The sequence below is a fragment of the Mobula birostris genome, chromosome 21 (genome assembly GCF_030028105.1).
Source record: "Mobula birostris isolate sMobBir1 chromosome 21, sMobBir1.hap1, whole genome shotgun sequence".
NCBI lineage: Eukaryota > Metazoa > Chordata > Chondrichthyes > Myliobatiformes > Myliobatidae > Mobula > Mobula birostris.
Window position 1 is genome coordinate 22,512,427 of NC_092390.1, and position 25,552 is coordinate 22,537,978.

Here is a 25,552-nt window from a genome sequence, read left to right on the forward strand (position 1 = left end):
TGACGTTGTGTGCTTCAAGGACTCCACAGGCGATGCCAGCTCAGGGCCACCCATGTTGGAACCATGTTGTGGTCGAGATGCTGGACCAAGGACTGATCCAACCCTGTCTCCTGAACGGACAGGCTCATGCCTACCCGCTTCATCATGAACCAAGCCAACCTTTCAAAATACGCCACTTGCTGGAGGAGGGGCTTGACAAAAAGCAATTAGAAGTGTGGAGAGAAAAGCACCTGTCATATGAAACAACAAATCTAAACACTGATTAAATTGTCTGTTATAAATGTGGTTGCAGAGTTGGTTAATGATCTATTGTATCTGACTTTCCTAGGTGAAGCAATGCAGGTTACAGCGAAAGAATTCACAGATGACCCATGCGTCTTAGCAAAGCGAGAAGGAGTGGTTGGTGCTGCTCGGGGGCTCCTTGCTGCAGTGACCCGACTCCTGATTCTGGCGGATGTCCTTGATGTCATGTATCTCTTGCAGCACCTCATGGTTGTAAGTAAACCATAAGAATCCCAAACACTTTCACTTCTCCAAATATCCAGATTTAACTCAACGGGCGCATTTTTGACAGGTCCAGAAATCATTTGTGCTGCTGTCAAATGTGACAAATGAAGATGAGCTGACCAGAGCCTACAGCAAGTTTGGGCAGGATTTAGCCCAATTAGACTTCCTGACTCAGAAACGCCAACAGGTAAGAAATGTTTATTTTACTCGTTTTATAATTCAATGATCTCATAAGATCTGAAAGGCCTAGATAGAGTGGATGTGGAAAGGATGTTTCCTATGGTAGGGGAGTCTAGGACCAAAGGGCACAGCCTCAAAATAGAAGGATGTCCCTTTAGAGCGGAGATGAGGAATTTCTTTAGCCAGACGGTGCTGAATCTGTGGAATTCATTGCCATATGTGGCTGTGGAGGCCAAGTCAATGGGTTTATTTAAGGCAGAGGTTCTTGATTAGTAAGGGTGTCAAAGTTACAGGGAGAAGGCAGGAGTGATTGAGAGGGATAATAAATCAGCCATGATGGAATGGCAGAACAGACTTGATAGACCGAATGGCCTAATTCTGTTCTTATGCTTTATGGACTTAAGAAAATGTGAAAAGGGGGAAACACCTCCCTCTCCCTGAGAGAACCTGTGGTTTGTCGAATGCCGGATGAAATGCGATAGTCTTTGGGGTAACTGCAAAGTCTGTATCTTTCCTATGACCTAGCTCATGCTTGTACTCAGTAGCGGGTGCACTTTCTTTTTGCCTGGGGAGAGGGGGTATCATTGCCTTGCTGCCGCTTACGCGTGGGAGGGGGGAGCTGGGGGGGACTTTGGGGTTCTCACGTTTAGTTGTCATTCATTCTTTGAGGCACTTCTCTGTTTTTGTGGATGTTTGCGAAGAAAAAGCATCTCAGGATGTATATTGTATACATTTCTCTGACATTAATTGGACCTTTGAACCTTTGAAATACCTGGACAGACTGTGGATGATGACTGTTGGTTTCAAGAGGTTGGCAAGTTCAGCCACTTGATATACGTGTTTGCAGAAATCCCTACGCCAAGCACACAAATGCGGGAAATGGCAAGCTGGTTGTGGGAGATGGGAGGGTGGCCACTGATAATCAAGAGAGGTTGTGATAACCTTCAAAAGGTGAGGAAAATGTTCATGAGAGAATGACCTCAATCGCACATCATTCTCTGGGCTTCCTCTTGGTGGACTTCCTTCCCAGGAAATTCAAGTGGTCACCCAGGAAAGGTTCAATGGTTGGCCAAATTATGGTCAGAAGATCCAGCAGTGGGTGCACTTAGAGAGGACTGATAAAAATTACAGCCACCTTGTAGTGGATTATTCAAGGATTGTTGTCACATAGTAAAGGTTGCTTCCTTTATCTGGCTTCAAGCATAATTTCCACATGTTCCCAGAGCGTATGGACAACTTTATTGCATGCTTCTCATTATCTGCTGAACTGCTTTTCATCTGGTATCTCCTAGATGAGATGTAAAAACTCTTAGATGAGCATGAAAAATTCTAATGAGGCTATTTAAGGAAGTGTGAAACCATCCTTCAAAGATTTTTCCTTCAACCAAAATTGTTAAGGTTAAATATGAAGTTAATGAAAATTAAAAGTTAGAACTATTTGTAATGTATTGGAACTGCAGAAATGAAGGGGATTAAGATGCTGATAATTACCCTGAGAGTTTATGCATCAGGATTTTAGAGTTGTTGGCAGGAATAGTGGACGCATTGGTTTTGAACTTTGAAATTGCCTAGATTTTAGAATGCTCACTATGGATTAGCAAGAGGCAAATGTAACCCAGATAGTCATAAGATTAGGCACAAACATTATTATCTGATTGAGTTGGTTTAATAAAGCATTTATGAAAGGAAAATCATGTAACAAATCTATTAAGAGATTTTGTGGCTGTAACAACCATAGTGATTAATGGAAACTAGGCTAATGTAGCTGTAATTGGATCTGTCAGTGCCAATTATGTATCAAAAATGATACTTCCACACAAAATTAAGACTGACGAGGTTAGGAATAAAATCTGAATGAGTACTGAGGACTGGTTAAAGAGTAGAAAACAGAAGAGTGTTGTAAGATAAGAGTTTTAGAGTGTACAAGGAATAGTGCTTGAGAACAGTAACTAGGATGTGGTGATCATGTGTAATACATCCAAATCCACTTGATACAAAGATAGGTTAGAAAGTAAAATGAGATGCTGACTCAAGGGTTATGTGGATAGGCTAAGTGAGTGGAAAAGTGTGTTGGTTCTTTTTTTATGTGGAGGAAAGTCAAGTTATGAATTTTCATTAAAAACGTTGGGAGTATCTTAGCTGGTGGAACCCCTTCATCGGGCTCGTATACAAACTTAGCTCACTAGCTAACTCTGCGAACAGCCATGTGACTTAGCAGTGAGAAGGCCACCTTTGTTAAGCAATATACCTCTGGTGTTGGTATAACTTGGGGTTCAACCAAACAGGAATGTTGGAATGTTCCAGGGAGGAACATTGGTTCTAGTGAATGTCGCGTAACTACTGCTCCATGCAAAGTTATCATTTGTCAGAAAATTAACAGATGGTTCACCAGCATAATATTACAAAAGAAATACATTTACCAAATTTTCAACTTTAACAAACCAAAAAAAAGAAAAGGAAATTGGAAGGGCCCATTACAGTTAAACAAGTTAAACTGTGCACATAAACATTGGAGCTCATTTCTGAAGTAGTCGGGGTTATTGCTTTACTCACACACTGGACCCACGGTCTGCATGAAGGCATCCACCACAGTCCAAATTTCCCTCAAAGACCATTTTGAACAAATTGACTCTCGCAGGAGTATTGGCGCTTCCTCCTAGGAGTCATTCATCTGCACAAAGCGCTTCTCACAACGGGGACTGTCCTTCCAATGGCATTCTGCAGCATCTTCCCTGTTTCCTACTCTGCATCTCCCCCCAAACCAGACTACCTTTCAGAAATCTGCTCCCGCCTATAACTTTTCGATGTTCTACCGGGCAGAGAGTTACAACACGTATCAAGACAACCCTGACTGGCTGACACCACATTCTTAAGTTGGACAACATGGCTTCTTGTCTTCAGCTGAAGCCAAAACACTCTTAATAACAGCACAAACTGCTTCTACAGAAAACTGCTAAACTAAAATACCTCACCGCATAGCAGTAGAAATCTTACCCAGGTCATTACACTGACAACTACCTGAGTACCTAGAAAGGGCACAGTAAATCACTCAGAGATGAAGAACTTAAGGAAATTAAGGTTAGTAGTGGTGGCATTAAGGGGGCTAAGAAACTGACAAAATACTGTAATCACAATTTAATGACAAAGGAATATGCGCAAAGAGGATTTCTGCTCTAAGGGCTTTGGTGTGACTACATCCTGCATGCTCAGCAATTATAAAAGAAAGCTTTACTTAGTTTAGTGATTGTGGCAAAGATTCTCAAGTGTTTCTTGCAATGAGATGACTGACCTTTGAAGAAAGGTTGGATAGACTTGGAGTACAGTATATTACCTAATATCTAGAAAAATGGAAGATAATTTTATTGAAACATATACAATAAAAATAAGATAAGGAGAAATTTCCTTTGCTAATGGTCTAACAATTTTATTGCAATTTTCCATCAGCCGTAGTCAGCCAGTTAAAAGCAGAAAACAGGGTTGGTAGGTGAAAGTCAACCAGCTGGTTCAGTCACTGGTCTGTTGAAATTTGGTAAGTCTGAGATTGATTGATAATTGGATACCAAAAGAAATGAAAGCTTGTGGAAACTGAAATCGTGTCAGCCTTATTCTTAGTGAATGGCAGAGTAGACTCAAAGTGACAAAGGCTTACTCCTGTCATACATGCTCCTTTTTCACGTTAAATATCTTCGACTTGTCCATAATTTTAGCATTAACACTGGTGAAGCTGCACTGTCAGGGTTATGGTGATACGTTTATAATCCGTTCCAAATTTCCACTAAGATTAGCTGCATTTCATACTTGGATTCCACTGTGTTACAAAGGATAATGAATTGTTCCTTTCTGTTTAATAATTCATACAAATGCAAGTAATAAGTGATTAATGGATAGGTTTCATATGCATATTTGTATTCTAGTCAATATTACTATTCAATTTACTTTGCAGTCCATTGTTTCTAACTGGAATGTCCATGTATGGACTGTTGAAAGACTAAATATTTCGACATATGAAATCCAGTCGGATAGCATTGTTTTATTTGTAAATAACTTCCACCCTGTCCTAAAATTTACTTTGTCCATTTCTGATATGTCTCTCCCCTTTCTTGAACTCTCTGCCTCCATCTCAGGGAACAAACTATTCACTAATATTTACCACTTCCATAGCTACCTAGACTACACCCCTCCCACCCTGTCTCTTGCAAGGACAGCATCCACTCTGCTTGTTTTGTACACCGCTGGAATTTAAACTCAATCACTAACATGGAGGTAGGTCATGATGTGACCTTAGTGTGTTTTAACACAGAGGAATCTGGATAGTCAGCAGTGATATTCATTGTAGTGCAATATACATCTAATCTCCCGTTTGTCACTGTCATTGGGACATTGATTTGGACCTCTGATTGACCTTCACGGTTCAAGCTGGATTTCTGATCAAACTTTGAAATTCGAGCTGGACCTCTGGTTGAACTTTGGTCTTCGATTTGGACTTCCAATTGACCTTGGGGCTTTGATCTTCGGTATGCCAGGCCCACTATGCTAGAAGTGCCTCTCCGTGTTTTAATTTAGTATCTGACTCAATACCAGATGGTTAGACTGTTGTATTCCTTTTCTGGCTATAACATTAAATGTAGCGTTAGAGTAAAAGTGAGTAGCTTGCTGTCAGTACCTCCAGTTGAACTCTGTCTTTTTGTGTGTTTTCTCCTAGCTGTCAGTCTGTGGTTTTGTATTGCCATGTGCTCCTGCCCCTGCTCCTGCTCTACTCCGGCCCCTGTATTACTGAGTACTCCGTCTCTCACCTGTTTCTCATTATTACCTGTATTGCTGCCACCTGTGTCTCATTGTGCTCCACCTATCATCTACTTCTCTGTTTATTGCTCAGTGTATTTCAGTCCTGTGTTTTCACCCGTTTGTTGTCAGATTGTGCCAGTGAATTTTCCTGAGCTTTTCCAGCATTCGTATCTGTACTCTGTCCGTCTGAATATCGACTCTGCCTGTTTCCCAATTCTGGTTTTTGGGTTTCTCTGGATGCTTTGATCTCTGCCTGAACTTTGACTTTTTCTTTGTCTGCACCTCGGGATCTATTACTCAATTAATATCACTGTGAGCACAGTACTGGATCTTACACTTCCCCTGACACTTACTGGGGAATTACTCGGGATGTATCAAACACGTTGCTGCTGGTCTTGGGTCGCATAAGAGACATAGGCTAGCAAATTGTTTCCCCAGCAGGGCAGCAGTGAATCGATGAAATTCAAAAGTCCTGCAGATGCAGATCCAGGACTTGAGGACCTGAGTTATAGGGAAAGGCTGAATAAGTTAGGACTTTATTCCCTAGAGTGTAGGAGAATGAGGGAAGATCTGATAGGGGTATATAAATTTCTGAGCGGCATAGATAGGGTAAGTGCAAGTGTAACTCTCACTTCGTCTAGTGGCTTAATATAGGGTGTGATAACTCCCGGCCCGGGCAAGCTTGAGAAGTCTGGTTTGGGTGGATGCTGCGCGATGTGTCCCCTGTTACAACTCAGTACCCCGAAATAACAAACAGTACACAATATGCGATTAAACGATTAAGCTTTATAATTCTTACTTTGAATACGTAGTTAGTAAAGAGATGCAAAAAAAAAAGGGCCCAATCTTATTAAACAGTCTGTTACGCATAGTTGGAGCTCACTGATGAGTTGATTGTCCACCATCAACCTCCTCCGATCGTCACTGCCCTTTGGACCCTTGCTCCAAGCCCACCTCGTCTGACGGTCTACCAAATCTCTCCATTCGTGTCTTCTCTCCTCATCTCTCCTCGGTAAAAGACTGCGAAAAATCTCCTTCCAGATTCACAATCTCCTGATTGGCTAACATGCATAACCATAGTCCTGTTATCTTCAGTCATAACCCAAACATTGCTGCTACAGGGAAACCATTACCTCAGCAATGAATATTACAGAGAAGCCATTTCATTAGCCTTAGCAGTGAAACGTTACAGAGAAGCCAATACGTTTGCAGTAAATCCTTACAGCGCATTACACAAGCAACATTCACAAAATGTTGGAAGAATTCAGCAGGCCAGGCAACATCTATGGAAAAGAGTACAGATGATGTTTTGGCTGAGACCTTTTGGAAGTCCTGCTGAAGGTTCTTCTTATGGTACAGGGCTCTGCATTCACCAACTGCACCATAACGATAGATGGAAGGATTAAAATCCAAAAGTTGGAGATGTGAGTGTTAGGTGAAATGAGAAAATGTTTATTCTGCAGAGGAATGGTGTTGCTGTAGTAGTAGGTGAAGCCAGATGAAGGAAACTCCAACTACACTCAGGGAGTTCAGCACCATACAGGATATAGCCATGTTTGATAGGCACTCTATCTACAACCATTCACTCACTCTGCCACTGACGCAGGGTCTACCATCAACAGAACACAGTGCAGCAAATCACCAAAGGTCCTCAGACAGCATCTTACAAGCCCACGATGTCTATCTGCTGGAGGACTGTACAGGGACAGAAAAAGCATGGGAGCGCCATCATTGGAAGTTGCCCTCCAAGTCAATGGATTGTTGAATGGTCCGGCTTGTTGGGCTGGAAGGGCCTGTTCAGTGTTATATCTCTGAATAAAATAAAATAAATAAAAGCCGTACCAAATTCATGCTCAGGTAGATCCACTTTAGCTGCTCTTCTGCTGTGCCCCTGTTTTTAATAAATCACTCGGTATTTTGAGCACCAACTCCAAGTGATCTTTCAGTTTGCTCCTACACTTTGAGGTCAGCAATTGAAAGTATCAATAATCAATGAGGAAAAAAGTTGGCTATCTGGTTAGGAAGCAGAGGATGATGGTGGATGGCTTCTTTTTCTAAGACTGGAGGCCCCTGATTAATATGTTCCCCAGGGGCCGGTACTAGGCCTATTGCTGTTTGTCATCTATAGCAATGATTTGGATAAGAATGTGCAAGTCTGCAGATGGCACAAACATAGGTGGTGAAAGCGTTGAGAACTGCAATGGGATCTTGATCAGCTGAGAAATGGCAACTTAAGCTTAATATGGATAAGCACAAGTTGTTGCATTTTGGGAAAACATTTGAGGGTAGGACTTCTACAGTGAACAGTAGGACCCTGGATAGTGAGACCTAGGAAATGAAAGCTTTTGGCATGTTGGACTTCATCAGTCAGGGCATGATTATAGAAGTTGAGATGTTACGTGCCAGTGGTAAGGCCACATTTAGAACGTTTTGGTATCTCTCATGGTCCTGACCGAACAGTGACAGGCACCCCAGGTTCGACACTCCATTTCCCCAGAGTATGGTTAACTGTTGCTATCCCTTTAAGACTAAGTCTGCCAGTTATTGCCTGCACGTTCCGTCATGGTAAGTCGGTACTTAAAGGCCTCATGCTGAGCAATCAGAGCTTAATTGTAGGAGTTCCATTTCTAGTGCTACTGTTTGCGATTTTTGCCTTTGGATTTAGTTTGTGCCGTCTTGTTTATTTCAAGCCTCAGTGTGAGCTAATTCTAGACCTTACTCTGCATTTGAGTTCAGCACTATCCTTGTTACAGGTAGCTCCGTTACAGGAAAGATACCTTGAAACTGGGAAGAGTGAAGGGTACATTTATGAAGATGTTGCTAGGACTCAAGTTATGGAAAGATGTTGAGCAAGTTAGGACCTTTTTCATTGGAATTTAGTAGAATGAGGGGTGATCTTAAAGAGCTGTGTAAAATCATAAGGGAAATAGATAAGGTGAATGCGCACCAGGTCTAGGTTTAGTGTGAGGGTAAGAAATTTAATAGAACCTGAGGGGAACCTTTTTATCCAGAGGTTGGTCCTATGTGGAATGTCCTGCCAGAGGAAATGGTTAAACTAGGTACATTAACAACATTTTAAAGGCACTTGGATAGGCACATGGATTGGAAAGGTTTAGTGGGATAGGGGTCACATGCAAGCAAACGAGACTACCTTAGACCTCACCAGTTCACCAGAGTTTAAATGGGAATCTTGATTGGCCTGGATTAGTTGGGCAGAAGGGCCTGTGTCAATGCCTTGATTTTGCGATGCTCTGACTCTGTAGGGGATTATGTTACAGATTAGCCATGATCTCAATGAATAATAGGAGGATGAAAGGATTAAATGAACCAACTCTAAACCTACACTTAGGGGCTACTTTATTAGGTACATCTGTACACCTCATTAATGCAAATATCTAATCAGCCGATCGCGCGGCCGCAACTCAATGCATAAAAGCATGCAGACATGGTCAAGAGGTTCAGTTGTTGCTCAGACCAAACATCAGAATGGAGAAGAAATGCGATCTAAGTGACTTTGACCTTGGAATGATTGTTGGTGCCAGACAGGGTGGTTTGAGTATCTCAGAAAAAGCAATAATGTGAAAAACAGGCAAGAAAGTGAGACTGAACCAAATGGCACATGCAGGTAACTCATCAAAGTAATTTTTGCGATATGTTGCCAGGTTTTAGAGATTATAGTTGGATAATTCCCTCATCTTAAAAGTTCATTGTCAGTAGTTCCTTTCAATAAAATTCCCCTACAGCATTTCACCAAAATTCTAGTGTTTATTTTTAATCTTAACATTAGGCTTTTCGAGTCACCAGAAACTTCGGTTGGGTGCTAGACACCAGAGAATGCACAGATCAAATTGTTTGATGGGAAGGTTCATAACATGTGAACAAATGACATTTAAGATCAGAGAAGTTTAAAGCTGTTACTTGCAATAAACTGTTAGTAACCAACTATTTAAGGAATCTAAAATCTCGCTACTCCCATTGGGCAGGAGGTACAGGAACTATAGGTTCCACACCACCAGTTTCAGGAACAGTTATTACCCTACAGCCATCAGGCTCCTGAATCAGCGTGGTTAACTCCACTCACCACAACTCTGAACTAATTCCTCAACATACAGACTCACTTTCACAGACTCTACAACTCATGTTCTCAGTATTATTTATTTTATCTGCACAACTTGTCTCATTTTTCACATTGTACGTTAGTCTGCCTTAGTTTTTCATATGTACAGTATATTGTATTGTACTTCTTCATTTTCCTCTCAATGTTTGTAAGGAAATGAATCTCAAGGTAGTATATGATGACATATATGTACTTTGATAATAAATTTACTTTGACTTTGACTTTTGACTTTGTCCATTCATACTAACGTGAAACTTTTTCTTCATTTTACAAAATGTTTCAGTCCTGATGAAGGGTCTCAGCTTGAGATGTCGATTGTTTTCTCTTTTATATCAATACTGCTGAGTTCCTCCAGATTTTGTGTGTGTTGCTTGAAAGTGTAGGGTGCTGGTGTTGTTAACTATCTACAGTACCTCCTGTTCTGTATACTAAGGTATGAAGACATAATTGTTGAGAATTCTTTTTTCTGGACTTCAGCACTAATCTATGACAGAGTAGCCTACAATCTCCGGAACTCGTTCCTTTATCTTCAGAATTGCAACATGGTACATTAGTGTTTTAATGGACTGCACTATGCTGGACTGGGGATGCTATCTGTCAGGAAACATAAAGGAAGTTTGACCCGAACACAGAGCAGCGGAGATGAATGTTCACTTTAATAACAAACTGCAAAATAACAAGGTAACTGAAGGCTAGGAGCAACAAGTTGAGGCTGGCTGGTTTGATGGGTGAACAAGGACTGTGGATGACAGCTGGGTTTAAATAGGCTGCAGGCGATGAGTTGGAAATGAGTGCAGGTGACTCCTGTTAGCTGGGTGGAGACTGAGAGGTGGCTGCCTGTGCAGGCTTGACAGTATCCAGATTTACCTCCGGTAGTCCTTGCACATCCACATGGCCGGATATCAGAGGCTGATCTCACTGGTCCTTTACACCCGCTAGTCCAATAGATGGCCCAAAATGATGACCAGGCTACACTAGCTCTCAAATATCTTTGGCAGGTTTTGATAGCTGTCATTCAAACATTTAAGTTATTAGCAAACATAAATGTTGGAGAAACACGGCAGGCCAGGCAGCATCTATGGAGAGGAATACACAGTCAATATTTCAGGCCGAGACCCTCCATCAGGACTGGACAGGAAGAGGGAAGATGACAGAATAAGAAGGTGGGTGGGTGGGGAGGGGGGAATGAAGTAAGAATCTGGGAGGCGATAGAAGAGATAAAAGGTAGAAGAAGAAGGAATCTGATAAAAGAAGTGAGTTGACTATGGGAGAAAGGGAAAGAGGAAGGGCACTAGAGGGAGTTGATGGGCAGGTGAGAAGAGAAGGGGTAAGAGGGGATCCAAAAGCAAATTGAAGTTAATACTTACAACAAGAACTTTAAAAAAATATATTATTTAAGTGCAAACAACAGGAATTCTGCAGATGCTGGAAATTCAAGCAACACACATCAAAGTTGCTGGTGAATGCAGCAGGCCAGGCAGCATCTCTAGGAAGAGGCGCAGTCGACGTTTCAGGCCGAGACCCTTCGTCAGGACTAACTGAAGGAAGAGTGAGTAAGGGATTTGAAAGTTGGAGGGGGAGGGGGAGATCCAAAATGATAGGAGAAGACAGGAGGGGGAGGGATGGAGCCAAGAGCTGGACAGGTGATTGGCAAAAGGGATACGAGAGGATCATGGGGCAGGAGGTCTGGGAAGAAAGACAAGGGGGGGGAACCAGAGGATGGGCAAGGGGTATAGTCAGAGGGACAGAGGGAGAAAAAGGAGAGTGAGAGAAAGAATGTGTGTATAAAAATAAGTAACAGATGGGGTACGAGGGGGAGGTGGGGCATTAGCGGAAGTTAGAGAAGTCGATGTTCATGCCATCAGGTTGGAGGCTACCCAGACGGAATATAAGGTGTTGTTCCTCCAACCTGAGTGTGGCTTCATCTTTACAGTAGAGAAGGCCGTGGATAGACATGTCAGAATGGGAATGGTATGTGGAATTAAAATGTGTGGCCACTGGGAGATCCTGCTTTCTCTGGCGGACAGAGCGTAGGTGTTCAGCAAAGTGGTCTCCCAGTCTGCGTCAGGTCTCGCCAATTTATAAAAGGCCACATCGGGAGCACCGGACACAGTATATCACCCCAGCTGACTCACAGGTGAAGTGTTGCCTCACCTGGAAGGACTGTTTGGGGCCCTGAAAGGTGGTAAGGGAGGAAGTGTAAGGGCACGTGTAGCACTTGTTCCGCTTACATGGATAAGTGCCAGGAGGGAGATCAGTGGGGAGGGATGGGGGGGACGAATGGACAAGGGAGTTGCGTAGGGAGCGATCCCTGTGGAATGCAGAGAGAGGGGGTGAGGGAAAGATGTGCTTAGTGATGGGATCCCGTTGGAGATGGCGGAAGTTACGGAGAATAATATGTTGGACCCGGAGGCTGGTGGGGTGGTAGCTGAGGACCAGGGGAACCCTATTCCTAGTGGGGTGGCGGGAGGATGGAGTGAGAGCAGATGTACGTGAAATGGGGGAGATGTGTTTAAGAGCAGAGTTGATAGTGGAGGAAGGGAAGCCCCTTTCTTTAAAAAAAGAAGACATCTCCCTCGTTCTAGAATGAAAAGCCTCATCCTGAGATCAGATGCGGTGGACTAGAATTATTTAAGTGCATTTGTATGTTCAATTAAAGGTAATTTTAAATCTAAATTAAGCTAAAACAAAATTAAAAAAAAAACTTGCCTTTGCTTTTTCCTCCCAGTCTAATTCTCATTGAAATCAATGAGGCCTCAGTTTCTGTCCCAAGTTCTCTGTGCTTGAAAGTGTGTGAGGCTGAGCCTATTCAAGTAACCAAGCATCAGTCGATCCAATCAGAGCAGTTGGAGAAATTTAGTACATCGACCTAAACCCATGAAAATTGTTATAAAAATATAAATTATTGTTATTCCAACAAAACACTAGTTAGATTTGGATACTATGGAGCTGAGCTTAATGAAGTTCCATTCTGACTATTGGCTCTGCAGTCTATTTGTACTAAGAAATTGCAATGAGCAGGAATGGTCTTGATATGTGTATAGCTTGAACTGAACTTCTGGCAAGCAGGTTGCTGTTGCTCAAATATCTGAGGGATGATTGCGCTGGACAAAAAACACTTTGCTTCCTGAATGCTTTCAGATGTATCTTAAGGATTTTGGGCTGCTGATCATGAAAATCACCATGAGATGTCCCTATCACACACCATTTTATTTGAAATTGCCTCTATTTGTTACTTCAATTCATAATTCAAGTCAGGATGACTGATGCCAAGATTAAGGAAGGTGTTTTTGTTGGTCCACAAATCAAACAGGTCAACAATGACAGGCAATTCGAAGAGCTTCCAGTGGGACTGGAGAAAATTGCATGGAAGGCATTCAAGGCATTGCAAATTTTTATGGCATCTACAAAGCACCAAACTACGTGCAGCTGGTTGACAACATGCTTCAAGCACATAAAACCATGAACTGCAACATATCACAAAAGATTCATTTTCTGCATTCCCATTTAAACTTCTTCCCTGCAAATCTTGGTGCTGCCAGTGATGAGCATGGTGAAAAGTTTCACCAGGGCATTGAGGTCCAGGAGAAACAGTATCAGGGCAAATGGAATCCATCAATGCTGGCTGATTATTGTTGGACGCCTAAGCAAGAAACCTCAGACACTGAATACTAATGAAAATCATCAACAAAACACTTTTAGCTTAGCTGAACTATTGAAAAGTGTCAGCACCATTATGCAATTAAACACATTATATTCAGTAAAAGTTAATTTCTTGTTTCTCCACATTCCTACATGGTACAAGTAGTCTGAAATTATATTTGTGTTCAGCTTCAAGTGGTTTATCATAAACAAAAATATTCTGAGGAAGCAACAGTTTTGAAAAAAAAATTGTTGTCCAGTGTTCTTTGTATGTTGGTCTGGAGTCCAGTGCTTCCATAACTGAAAGAATTCACTAAATAGCAAAGTGTGAATATCTTCATGTAAACTGAAGTAATTGGACAAGAACCCACCAACAACTTCCCAAAGGCAGCTAAGGATTGGCAATTAAAGCTGGTCGCCTTATAGGGATGAATTAATATAAAAAATGTGAACGATGTGAAGAGGGAAAATTTAGCAGTCACCAGAAGTTATATCACTGTACTCAGCTGTATATCACTGTGATCAGCTGAGTTGCTTGGGCAGCGCGCGCAGCCTCTCCAGTGATTGATATCTGTTATCTGTCAAGTAGGGGACCGTACACAATTCTGATTTGATGGAGATGGACGAGACACTACGGAGGAACATCTGGAAAACTTCTAAAATGCCCACTTCGCTGCCACTGCTACTGTGTGGTAACTGGAATCTCTGGAGCAGAAGGTCCCGAATCCTCAGCTTTGCTTGATTTAGCGGCTGGGGCTAGGTCGAAGGCACTTGGCAAAGGATGGCGCTTGGGAGGCTGTATCAGAGGGGCTGGTCAGAGGCTCAAAATTTTCGGACGGGTGGACTCAGTGTCGGCTGTGGTTGGCTGCTTCCAAGGCATTGGCAAGTTGACAGTGCCTGGAGGTTTATGGCAGGGAGTTTCTCCCTTTTGCTGCTGCTATCGGGGACTCGGGAGTCGATCGACTCGGGGACTTTGAGACTATTTTTACCATGCCCGTGGTTTGTTCTTCATCAAATTATAGTATTGCTTTGCACTGCTGTAACTATATGTTATAATTATGTGGTTCTGTCAGTGTTAGTCTTTGGTTTGTCCTGTTTTCTGCGATATCACTCTGGAGAAACATTGTATCATTTCTTAATGCATGTATGCATTTCTAAATGACAATAAAAGAGACAATAAAAGAGAGACAATAAAAAAAACACAATTTCAGATGTTCAGGTTGATCTTGTTGCACTTCAGAATAGAGTCACCGAATAAAGTCAAAATAGCTTTTGGGAAGAAATAGAATAAAGTGGATGGAGTTACAGATACGCTGCTATTTCCTTCAGTCTGACATCTCTGTAACGGTGGGGTGGCAGACTCCAAAGGCTGAAACACAGAGGAGTAATCTCATAATCCCCTGCTACCTGGCATCTTCTTAGCAAATGTGCAGTCGCTGGAAAACAAAATTGAGGATCTAAGGGAAAGATTGCTGTATCGGAAATAAATGAGAGGTTGTTACGTTCTATGTGTAATTGAGACATGGCTTACCCCCAGCAATCCAGGTTCAGCAATCATATCCAATGGCTTCTTGATTTACTGGATGGACTGAATTGTAGATCTGGAAAAGGCAAAAGGTGGAGGTGTGTGCTTCATGATAAACTCCTGGTGGTGGTCCTATGTAGCAGTTTTGTTGAACTCATGTTCCCCGACCTTGAACACCTAACGGTCAATGCCATCAGTTCTATTTATCTAGGGAGTTCTCATCCATAATCGTGACTGCAGTTTACATACCACCACCGGCCGACTATAATCAAGCACTTGAGATACTGCATGATGCTGTCTCCAGACAAGAAATAGGCTATCCTGACACATTTCAAATCATAGTCGGGCACTTCAACAAGGCTTGCTTGAAGAAGTCCTGCTCAGTTACCATCAGCATATAACCTGTAACACCAGAGGTCCCAACATACTAGACTGCTGTTATACTCAGAGAAGGAATGCCTACTGTTCCATGCCCAGACCACATTTCAGTAACTCGGATCACTTGGTTGTCCTTCTCCTGCCTGCATACAGGCAGAGGCTAAAAAGCGAAGCTCCAGAGATTAGGACAAAAAGGTAGCCATGGGAGGCAGAGGATTTCTTCGAGTCAGTGGACTGGGTCGTGTTCAAGGACTCATCTGTGGATCTGAATGAATACACCATGGCTGTCATGGACTTTATTAAAACAGTTGGAGATAAGTGTGTCCTGACAAAATCATTCAGAGTCTTCCCCAGCCAGGATCCCTCGATGAACCACAATCTGCTGAGGGCCAGGTCAGAGGCATTCAAGTCCAGTGACAAAGAAGGTTAGAAGAGGTTCAGCTACGATCTCTGGAAAGCCACCTCACAGGCCAAGTGTCAATTCAGGACAAAACTTGAATCAACGAAGGATGCTCAAGCGTTCTGGCAGGGCTTGAATGGTTTCACCTCTTATAAAGTCAAATCAAGTGACGTAGGTGACAACAGGGCTTCACTTCCGGATGAACTCAATGTTTTCTATACTCACTTTGACCTGTGCTGATCAACTGGCTGAGGTTTTTCACTGAGATCTGTAACCTCTCACTTTGGCGGTCTGAGGCACCCACCTACTTCAAACAGACTTCACTTATATCCGTGCCTAAGAAGAACATGGTAACCTGCCTCAATGACTGTTGTTCAGTAGCACTTACATCCACTGTGATGAAGTGTTTTGGGTTGTTGATGAAACATATCAACCCCTACCTGAGAAGCGACTTGGATCCTGTCCAATTTGCCTGCAGGAGCAACAGGTCCACAGCAGATGACATCTCATTGCAACTTCACTCAACCCTGGAACATCTGGACAGCAAAGGTGCATACATCCGGATGACCTTTATTGACTACAGTTGGACAGTCAATACCATCATCTCCTCAAAACTAATCAATAAACTTCAAGACCTTGACCTTGATACCTCCTTGTACAATTGGATCCTCGATTTCCTCACTTGCAGACCCCAGTCAGTTTGGATTGGCAACATCATCTCCTCCACAATCTCCATCAGCTCAGGAGCACCACAGGGCTGTATGCTTAGCCCCCTGTTCTACTCACTTTACTCTCATGACTGTGAGGCAAGTGCAGTGCAATGCCATATTAAAGTTTGCTGATGACACCACTGTTGTTGGCTGAATCAAAAGTGATGATGAATCAGCATATAGGAGGGAGATTGAAAATCTGGCTGAGTGGTGCCACAACAACAACGTTTTACTTAATGTCAGTAAGACCAAGGAGCTGATTCTTGACTTCAGGAGAGGGAGGCCAGAGGTCCATGAGCCAGTCCTCATTGGAGAATCTGAGGAGGAGAGGTTCAGCAACTTTAAATTCCTTGGTGTTATCATTTTGGAGGACCTGTCCTGGGCCCAGCAAGTGCAATTACAAAGAAAGCGTGACAGTGCCTCTACTTCCTTAGGAGTTTGCGAAGACTCAACAAAAGCTTCTAAAACTTTGACGAACTTCTAAAGATGTGTGGTGGAGAGCATATTGTCTGGCTACATCACAGCATGGTATGGAAACAACAATGTCCTTGAAGGAAAATCCTACAAAAAGTAGTGGATACACCCTAGTCATCACGGGTAAAGCTCTCCCCACCATTGAGCACATGCACAAAGAGCACTGTTGCAGGAAAGCAACTTCTATCATCAGGGACCCCACCACCCAAATCATGCTCTCTTTTCACTGCTGCCATCAAGAAGAAGGTACGGGAGCCTCAGGATTCACACTGCCACGTTTAGGAACAGTTATTGCTCTTCAACTATCAGGCTCTTGAACCAAAAGGGACAACTTCACTCAGCTTTTCCCATCATTGAAATATTCCCACAGTCTATGCACTCACATGAGACTTTTCATCTCACATTCTTGATATTTATTGCTGACTTATTGATTAGATTTAGATTTTTTTTTAGATTGTGAGAACACTCGGTTCTCTTTTATTGTCATTTAGAAATGCATACATGCATTAAGAAATGATACAATGTTATTATTAGTATTATTTATTTCTTTTTGTATTTTATTTATTGCTTTTTGCACACTGGTTTAATGCTCAAGTTGGTATGGTCTTTCATTAATTCTACTATGGTTATTTTTCTACTTTGGATTTATTAAGTATGCCTGCAAGAACATGAATCTGGGTGTATATATTGAGATACAGAATATGTACTTTGATAATATATTAACTTTGAACTGAAATGAAAACTGGAAGTGTTGTAAACATTCATTAGCTTCTGTGAAAAGAGGAAGATTTAATGTCTCAGGCTCTACAATTTTAACTGTTTTCCTTTACAAAGAATATGTCCAGCATTTTCTGTTTTTCTTTTGTGTTACTTATATTTTCTCCTCTGTATTTGGTTTGGAGCAGTTCAATATGGTGAAGCTTTCTGTGTCCCATGAACTGAAAACTACCAGGCCTGGAGCATCTAAAGGTAGTTTTACCTGTGGTGAATTTATTTTTCAGGTGTTCGGTTCCACTTCACATGAATTCATTTTAAGCTAATATTTATCTAGTTTTGAGGTGGGACCTGATTTCTCTTCCAGTTTCTGCCACTAGATGTCAGAGCTGCCATGTAAGTCTGTAAGGTAGTTCTTCATTTCGCGGAGACCAAATTAGCATTTAGATGAGCAAAATGTTGAGTCTGGTGTCCTACTGGGCTGCACGTGGTGTGAGTGGGGAGTACTGTTTAGGGAAACATTCTTCGGAATACACCGGCTTGCTTTTACCTTTTCAATGAAAACATTCTATGTAGATACCAAGCTGGTTTATGGTTTACTGTTCTGATGGATAAAGAATAGTTGAGAGGGCAACCCCTTATGCAGAATTGTTTCCTTTCCTAATCTGGTATAGGCTGCCTACTGGGGATTTGTGAGATGTTCCCCACAGGAGATCTGTCACAGAAACTATTATAAATGTTTTGTTTGTAGAAACACAGGGATGTCAGAAGTCAGTGTTGAAGTTGCCCTCCAAGGTAACAGTAGCGAGGGTAAATGAATTTGTGATCTTTGCTTTAGCTTTTGAACTGCACCATGGGTCTGAAGAAGCCTACATTATGTAGCATCATTCACACCCTCAGAATAATCCAAAATTGTTATTATTATGGAAACAGGTCCTTTGATCCATTGAGTGCCAACTCTCAGACTGTCATTTACACTAATTCTATTTTAATCTCCCCAATTTCCCACTAACTTCCTTTAGTGTTTACATACAAGGGATAATTTACTGCACCTAATGAATCTATCAGCCCATACACCTCTGGGAGGTAACACGAGACCGAGAGGAAACCCACAGGGTCACAAGGAGAAGGTGCAAACCCCACACACTCAGTATCTGTGGCAGAGGTTGAACCCGCATCTCTGGAGTGGTAGGGCAGCAGCTTTACCAACTACACTCCTGTGCCGCTCCTAAAGCTGAGCAGGTACTAATTTAAACCATTATCTCGTTAATTACAGAAGGGTCCTTCAAATGGTACATCGGTGGCATTGCTTGAAGGATCTTTTATATGCACCTGAGAGGGCAGTGGGATTGTGGTCAAGTGTTGCATTTGTAATGCTGCAGCTCTTTACAAAGCAGCATTCTCTTACTACTCATCTGGCAGCACGGTAGCATAGCAATTAGTGTAACACTTTACAGAACCAGTGACCGGGGTTCAATTCCCACCGCTGCCCCTAAGCAGCCAGCATGTTCTCCCCGCGAATGCGTGCGTTTCCTGCGTGTGCTCTGGTTTCCTCCCACATTCCGAAGGCGTACAGTCTAGTGAGTAGCAGGCATCCTATGTTGGTGTCGAGAGCACGGCAGTGGTTGTGGGCTGCCCTCAGCACGGCCTCGGACTGTGTTGGTTGTTGTCGCAAACGGCACATTTCCCTGCGTGTTTCAATGTTTTGATGTGCATGTGACAAGTAAAACTAATCTTTAACTATCAACTTAGATGATGTGTTCAGTTTGTGGAAGGGCTGATTACTCTGTCACAGATGGATGGAATAGACACAGGAACCTTTGCAAAGGCATCTGTTATGGTGATGTCTGTAATTTACTGCCTACAAACATTTGTTTTCAAATTGTGAAATGCCAGAAACATATAATGATGGCTTATTTTAAAGGTAAACCTATTGATTTAGTATTAAGTTGTGGCATCACAGGGATTGTCCTCTCAAGCTTGAATAAAAAGCTGATTTCATGTACAGTACGTTGAAGCACACTTTATTGAATATCAGATTAAGCAGTAGTTTAATCAGATTAAAATGGGACATAATCGAATATGATTTCTAACACTTAACAGGCTCTTTAGCCTGTTCCCTCAAATTTGTTCAGTTTCCCTTAAATTTGATTTTATCAAATGTAGGGAAGAAGGGGTAATTTTATTGTAATATTGCAAAAACAAAGAAGCATCAGGCTGTGTTGTGAAAGTAAGTGTACTTGAACCATGAAATGTTACCCTCTAGCATCAACACTGAAGGATTAGTATCAAGTGGTCTGATCTTTTCTGTGTGAACCATCAATATTCCAAATAAATCATTAGGCTCTTTCTGTGTATAAAAACTGAAATATGGATTTTTTTTAAATTTTAGGAGCATTGTGTATGATGCATACATCTATGCACAAAATTCATAATTTATAATTTGTTTATTTGAGGGGTGTTAATGTTGCTGATAATGTCGGCATTATTGTCCATCTTTAATTGCCCTGTACTGACGAAGCCTTTATGAGTCAGTCTCTTCAGTGATTCTGAACCTATGCAGGGCGAGGTCTGGATGGCAAACTCCCTTACATCAAGAACAAGCTCGGCACAGTAGTGTAATGTTTAGTGATGACCCGGTGCGGCCCGTAGGGAGCTTGCACGTTCTTCCTGTGACTGCGTAGATTTCCTCCCGGAGCTCTGGTTTCCTCCCACAGTCCAAAGATGCACTGGTTGGTAAGTTAATTTGTCATTGTAAATTGTTCTCTGATTAGGATAGGTCGATGGTATTCTGTGAGGCGTAGCTTAAATGGCTGCTGGGGTGTTACCTCATGTTGTATCTCAATTAATAAATGAACAAACACCAGTCAACCAGATGGGTTTTGTAATAATCCAGTAATCTCAGAGTTACTATTACTGTCACTAGCCATGTTGAAATCACATTTCCATAATTTTGTTTGAATAAATTTGAATTCAAGTAGATTAAGCAAACAAAATAAAATACAGAACATAAAACACTAGAGGCCCCTTGGCCCATGATGTGTGCCAACATTTGAATTGATTCTCAGATCAATCTAAGTCCTCCATTTTTCTATTATACAGGAGTTTCCTAAATGTCTTTAATGTATCCACCTCTACCACTGCCCCTGGCCCCTGCAATGTGTCAAAACCTACCTCCGCTATTCTTTCCTCCAATCATCTTAAAATTATGCCCCCTTGTATTAGCTATCTCCACCCTGGGAAAAAGTCTCTAGCGGTCCACTCAATCCACGACTCTTATCATCCTGTACATCTCTATCAAGTTGCCTCTCATCCTCCTTCCCCTCAAAGAGAAAAGCCCTCGTTCGCGCAACATATCCTCATAAGACATGCTCTCTCATCCGTGTAGCATGCTGCTAGATCCCCTCCGGGTCCTTTCTAAAGCTCCCACATCTTACCTATAACAAGGCAACCAGAACTGAACACAATATTCCATTTCTCAGAATTCTGAATCTCTTCTGATTCCAGTCAGACTTTGCGTAAAGAAAACTGAGTCCTGCGGGGTCCCAACATGAAACAATAACCATCTCCTTGCCTCCGCTGATACCCCCTTTACCTGTTGAATTCTTCTAGCAGTTTGGTTATTACGTTAAGTATTACCAGAGTCTGAAATGAATATTTATCAGATATATTTATCATGTGGGCTGCTCAGTGCTCAATGCCACGTGGAATTGGTGAATATTCTAAAAACCTTTGACTTATTGATCTCAGGATACACTACCTTCGAACCCTGCTTCTCTTGGACCCTGTAATGTTTAATATCGTGGAGAGCAATTATAAGAAGTGTACTCATACCAGGAAGATGGCTGACCTGTGCAAAATAAATTTATTATGGCATGGGAGGTTCGTCACGATGTGTTAAACTATTGAACTAACATGTGGAATGCTGGATCACTGATGCAGAATCATGAGTTCAAGTCCTGCTATGGTAGTTAGGGAATTTAAATTCAAGTTAATTCAGTAAACAAGATTGTGGAATTATGATTTTAAAATTGCTAGTGACAGTTATAGTAACCGAAAAATTATTAGATTATTACAAAAATCCATCTGGTTTACTAATTTTCTTCAGGGAAAGAAATCTACCTTCTTGACCGTGAACTCACTAAAGAGATCAGTTCTGAGACTGACAATAAATGCTGATGTTATCAGCCCCACAAATAAATACATTATAAATAATAATTTTTATATGTAAACTTTTAAATTCACTGTTTCTTCATTTGGTCTTGGATAGAAGATTAGTACCTAGTCTGAGGTACACATGTCAGTGGGTGATAGAATGTGCAAAATAGCATTTATAAAGAATGTGAGAAATGATAAATGCTGCTGTAATTGAAATATGTTAAACTGACTTAATCCTCTGTTGTCCAGTACTATGCTGAATGTATGAACTAAAACCATATGTCCAATGCTCAATAAGGCAGTTAAGTGTTTGAGCAACCAATAGATAAGGTCAAAGCTCTGATGTTATGCCACATACTGTATGTTTCTAAACCGTGGACATTTTAATGTGCTCAATAGTGGGATAGCACAGTGCGAAGGACAAGGATTAATCACGTGCCAGATTTCTTACTGATGATTCATGAGGGCGTCCCCTTGAGGTCTCTGCCATCCCTGAAGTTGGAAAGCACTGGGGCAAAATTGGCCAGTCATTTGAACCATGGCAGATATCATATAGAACAAAGAACACTAGAGTACAATAAAGGCCGTTTGGTCTATGATGTTGAGCCAACCTTTTAACTTACTCTAAGATCAATCTAGCCCTTCCCTCTTACATAACCCTTCATCTGCCCATCCAAGAATTTGTCAAATGTTCTTAATGCATCTGACACTACATGACATATTCTGAGAGGGTTATTCAGAAGGTTATCCTGATTAACTGTACCAACACTACAGCCATACTAATAAGCCAGAAGATAGGCATTCTGGTGATATTTGCCTGCCTCGTGGCTTCCTTAAGGGACAATTTAGGAATGTGACTGATTATGTATGGCAGTGGATGCAAGCAGTAATAACAATAATCTTAACGATTGTTTCATGTGATAAGCTCCTCTTAAGGCGCTGCTAATCGGTACAGAATGTTCCAGAGACAGTCTATGTAGCCTTTGGATAAATTGTGCATTGTGCTTCTCGTGTCTCTCACTCTTCAGTTTGTACTCGGTGTGGTGGACTTCGAAGTTAATGAATCACAGAAATCTTGGACTTTACCAAGTAAATGAATGTAGTTCATTTGCCTAGAAGGCTACAGCACCACCAACACTCAAGAAGCCCAGCACCATTCAGGACTAATGTTGCCTCTTCATTTGCATCGTAGTTTCCTCTGAAAAGTCAAAGTCAAAGTCAATTTAATATTGAAGTACGTATCTGTGACTATCTGATACCTTGAGATTCATTTTCTTACAGATATTTACAGGGAAATAAAGAATTACTGTAGAATTTATGAACAAGATATACATAAACAAAGACTGACAACTAACCAATGTACAAAACAAGACAAATTAGGCAAATAAGTAATTAATAACACTGGGAACATGAGTTATTGAGCCCTTGAAAGTGAGTCTGTAGGTTGTGGAATCTCTTCAGAGTTGAGGCAAGTGGAATTACCCACACTGGTTCAGGAGCCTGATAGTTGTACAGTAACTAGTAGTGTGGGATCTACAGTTCCTGTGCTTTCTTCCTGATGGCAGCAGCAAGAAGAGAGCATGGCCTGGGTGGAGGGAGTACTTGATGCTGCTCACTTGTGGCAGCACTGCTCGTGAACGTGCTCAGTGGTGAGATAGGCTTTCCCTGTGATGGACTGGGCTGCATCCACCACTTTCTGTAGACTGTTCCATTCGAGGGCATTGCTGTTTCCATACCAGGCCATGATGCAACCAGTTAGGACACTCACATCTATTCTATTGATTTGATTTCTGCCATTGATCCTGGTTTAATGGTATTGTTTTCATGAACAAACTATGTCCATGCCCTCTGACAGTGGAACATATTATTGCTCCATCATACCTTCACGCTTTCATCTGAGAAGATGGTTCATTGAAGCCTGTGTATAATTGTGTGGGGTTTATTAATACTGTTCATTGCCATGTGAGAAAGTATGTTAATGAACTTACGGGACGTTTTGCAACTAGCCTCATTTCAGTTGTCTCTTATTCCTAACGTGTCTGAAAATTTCAATTGCCCTGAGACTGAACAGATCTCCTATTAGTGATAACATTGGAAATAAAGATTACTTTCAATGACAAGAGTCAGAGGAAGGCAATGAGGCAGAACCACAGATGTTATCAGGAATGACTTGATGTGCTTGGGCTCTTTAATTTCACAAAGCAGTGGCAAAGACTATATTCAAATTCAGATTCAGATTCATTTATCAAACGTACATCGAAACATACAGTGAAGTGCATTGTTTTTGTGAACAGTCAGGGTGCTCTGGCGGAGGCAGCCTGCAAGTGTCACCACACATCCTGGCATCAATGTAGCCTGCCTGCAACGCTCAGTAAAACAATACAGAGCCCACCAGGTGCCACAGTAGCGCAAGCGGTGAGCGGGACGCGATTACAGCTCGAGGCCTCGGAGTTCAGAGCTCAATTCTAACGTCATCAGTAAAGACTCTGTACTTTCTCCCCTTGACTGCATGGGATTTCCCCAGGTGCTCTGGTTTCCTCCCAGAGACCAAAGACGTACCGGTTAGTCGGTCATTGTAAATTGTCCCATGATTAGGCTAGGGTTAAATTGGGGTTTGCTGGCCGACGTGGCTCGAAGGGCCAGCTGAGCGTATTCTGTGCTGTATCTCAATAAATAAATAAAAACAAAACAGCAAAACAGAAGTTCAAAGGTCAAAGAAGATGGTGGAGGAGAGGTTGTTGCCAATTCAAACTGACTAAGGTCTGCAAGTGAGGAAATCAAAGATCCAGTTGCATGAGAAGGTATTGAGTCCTAGGTCTTGAAGCTTATTGATTAGCTTTGAGAGAGTGATAGTATTGAATGCTGAGCTGTAGTCAATGAAAGTTCTGATGTATGCATCTTCGCTGTCCAGATGTTCCAGCATTAAGTGATTTCCCCAACATTGGAAGAGTTTTGTAGACTCGGGGCTCTGGCCATCCAGCTTCAACTTCCAGACTTTCGATCAAGCTTTGGGCCTTGATCTTCAGTATTGACCCCAGGATTTGCCAATGACAATGAATGAGAACCTGAACTCCAGACTCGCTGATGACAGAAGCCCGAACACTAGGCCTCGAACTCTGGTCCTGCCAACTTGTATACCTATGGGGTCACCACCCTCGTGCCTCCAGCCCGCATGGAACTCTGATCCCAGAACCTGCCGAAGATTCACTGTTCTGGGGTTACCATCAGCCCTTGTCCTCTGACCATAGATGCACTCTGTCACATATTCATGTCGTTGGCCTTTGAACACAAAGTGGGGGACTAAACCTGGCCTGACAATGAACTCCCCCACATCTGTTTCTCTAACCTCTAAACTGACTCCTAATTCTCTTCCCTGTTCCCATAATCATCCCTATCAACCTAAAAACTACTAAAAATCAACTAACCCTGAACCATGACTTCAATGGAGACAGCAGCTTGGTTCTATCTTGACCGTGACCCTTGCGGAAATATTGTGAGGTGCTTTGCAGTTTATGTTGTAAGGTGGCTTGCAAGGTGGCCTGGTGGCATGCCTGAATGACTATCGACCTGTGGCTCTGTCATCAATTGCTATGAAGTGCTTCGAGAGATTGGTTATGGCACACATCAACCACAGGTCAACCTCGACGCTTTGGAATTCGCCTACCAGAGCAACAGGTCAATGGCAGATGCCATCTCTCTGGCCCTACATTCCTCCTTAGAACACCTGGAGAATAAAGACTCATACGTAAGGCTCCTTTTCATTGACTACAGCTCTGCCTTTTATACCATCATGCCAAATAAACTGATTCCTAAGCTCCGGAACCTGGGCCTTAGCACTCAGATCTGCAGCTGGATCTGCAGCTTCCTCACAGACAGGACCCAGGCTGTGAAAATAGGGGACAAGCTCTCCTCTACAATCACTCTGAGCACCGGTGTCCCACAAGGCTGTATACTCAGCCCCC

At 42.1% G+C, this 25,552-nt stretch overlaps 1 protein-coding gene across 4 annotated transcripts in view; it reads left to right on the plus strand.

The window, feature by feature from the left end:
* The window catches only part of LOC140185675 (catenin alpha-3-like), a 1,719,142-nt gene that overhangs the window by 40,421 nt on the left and 1,653,169 nt on the right, over positions 1-25,552 (plus strand). For all 4 annotated transcript variants that reach the window (XM_072239175.1, XM_072239176.1, XM_072239177.1 and 1 more), the window contains exons 4-5: positions 329-495; positions 575-694. In XM_072239175.1, coding sequence (XP_072095276.1) covers positions 329-495; positions 575-694 — 287 coding nt within the window. The remainder of the gene's footprint in view (positions 1-328; positions 496-574; positions 695-25,552) is intronic.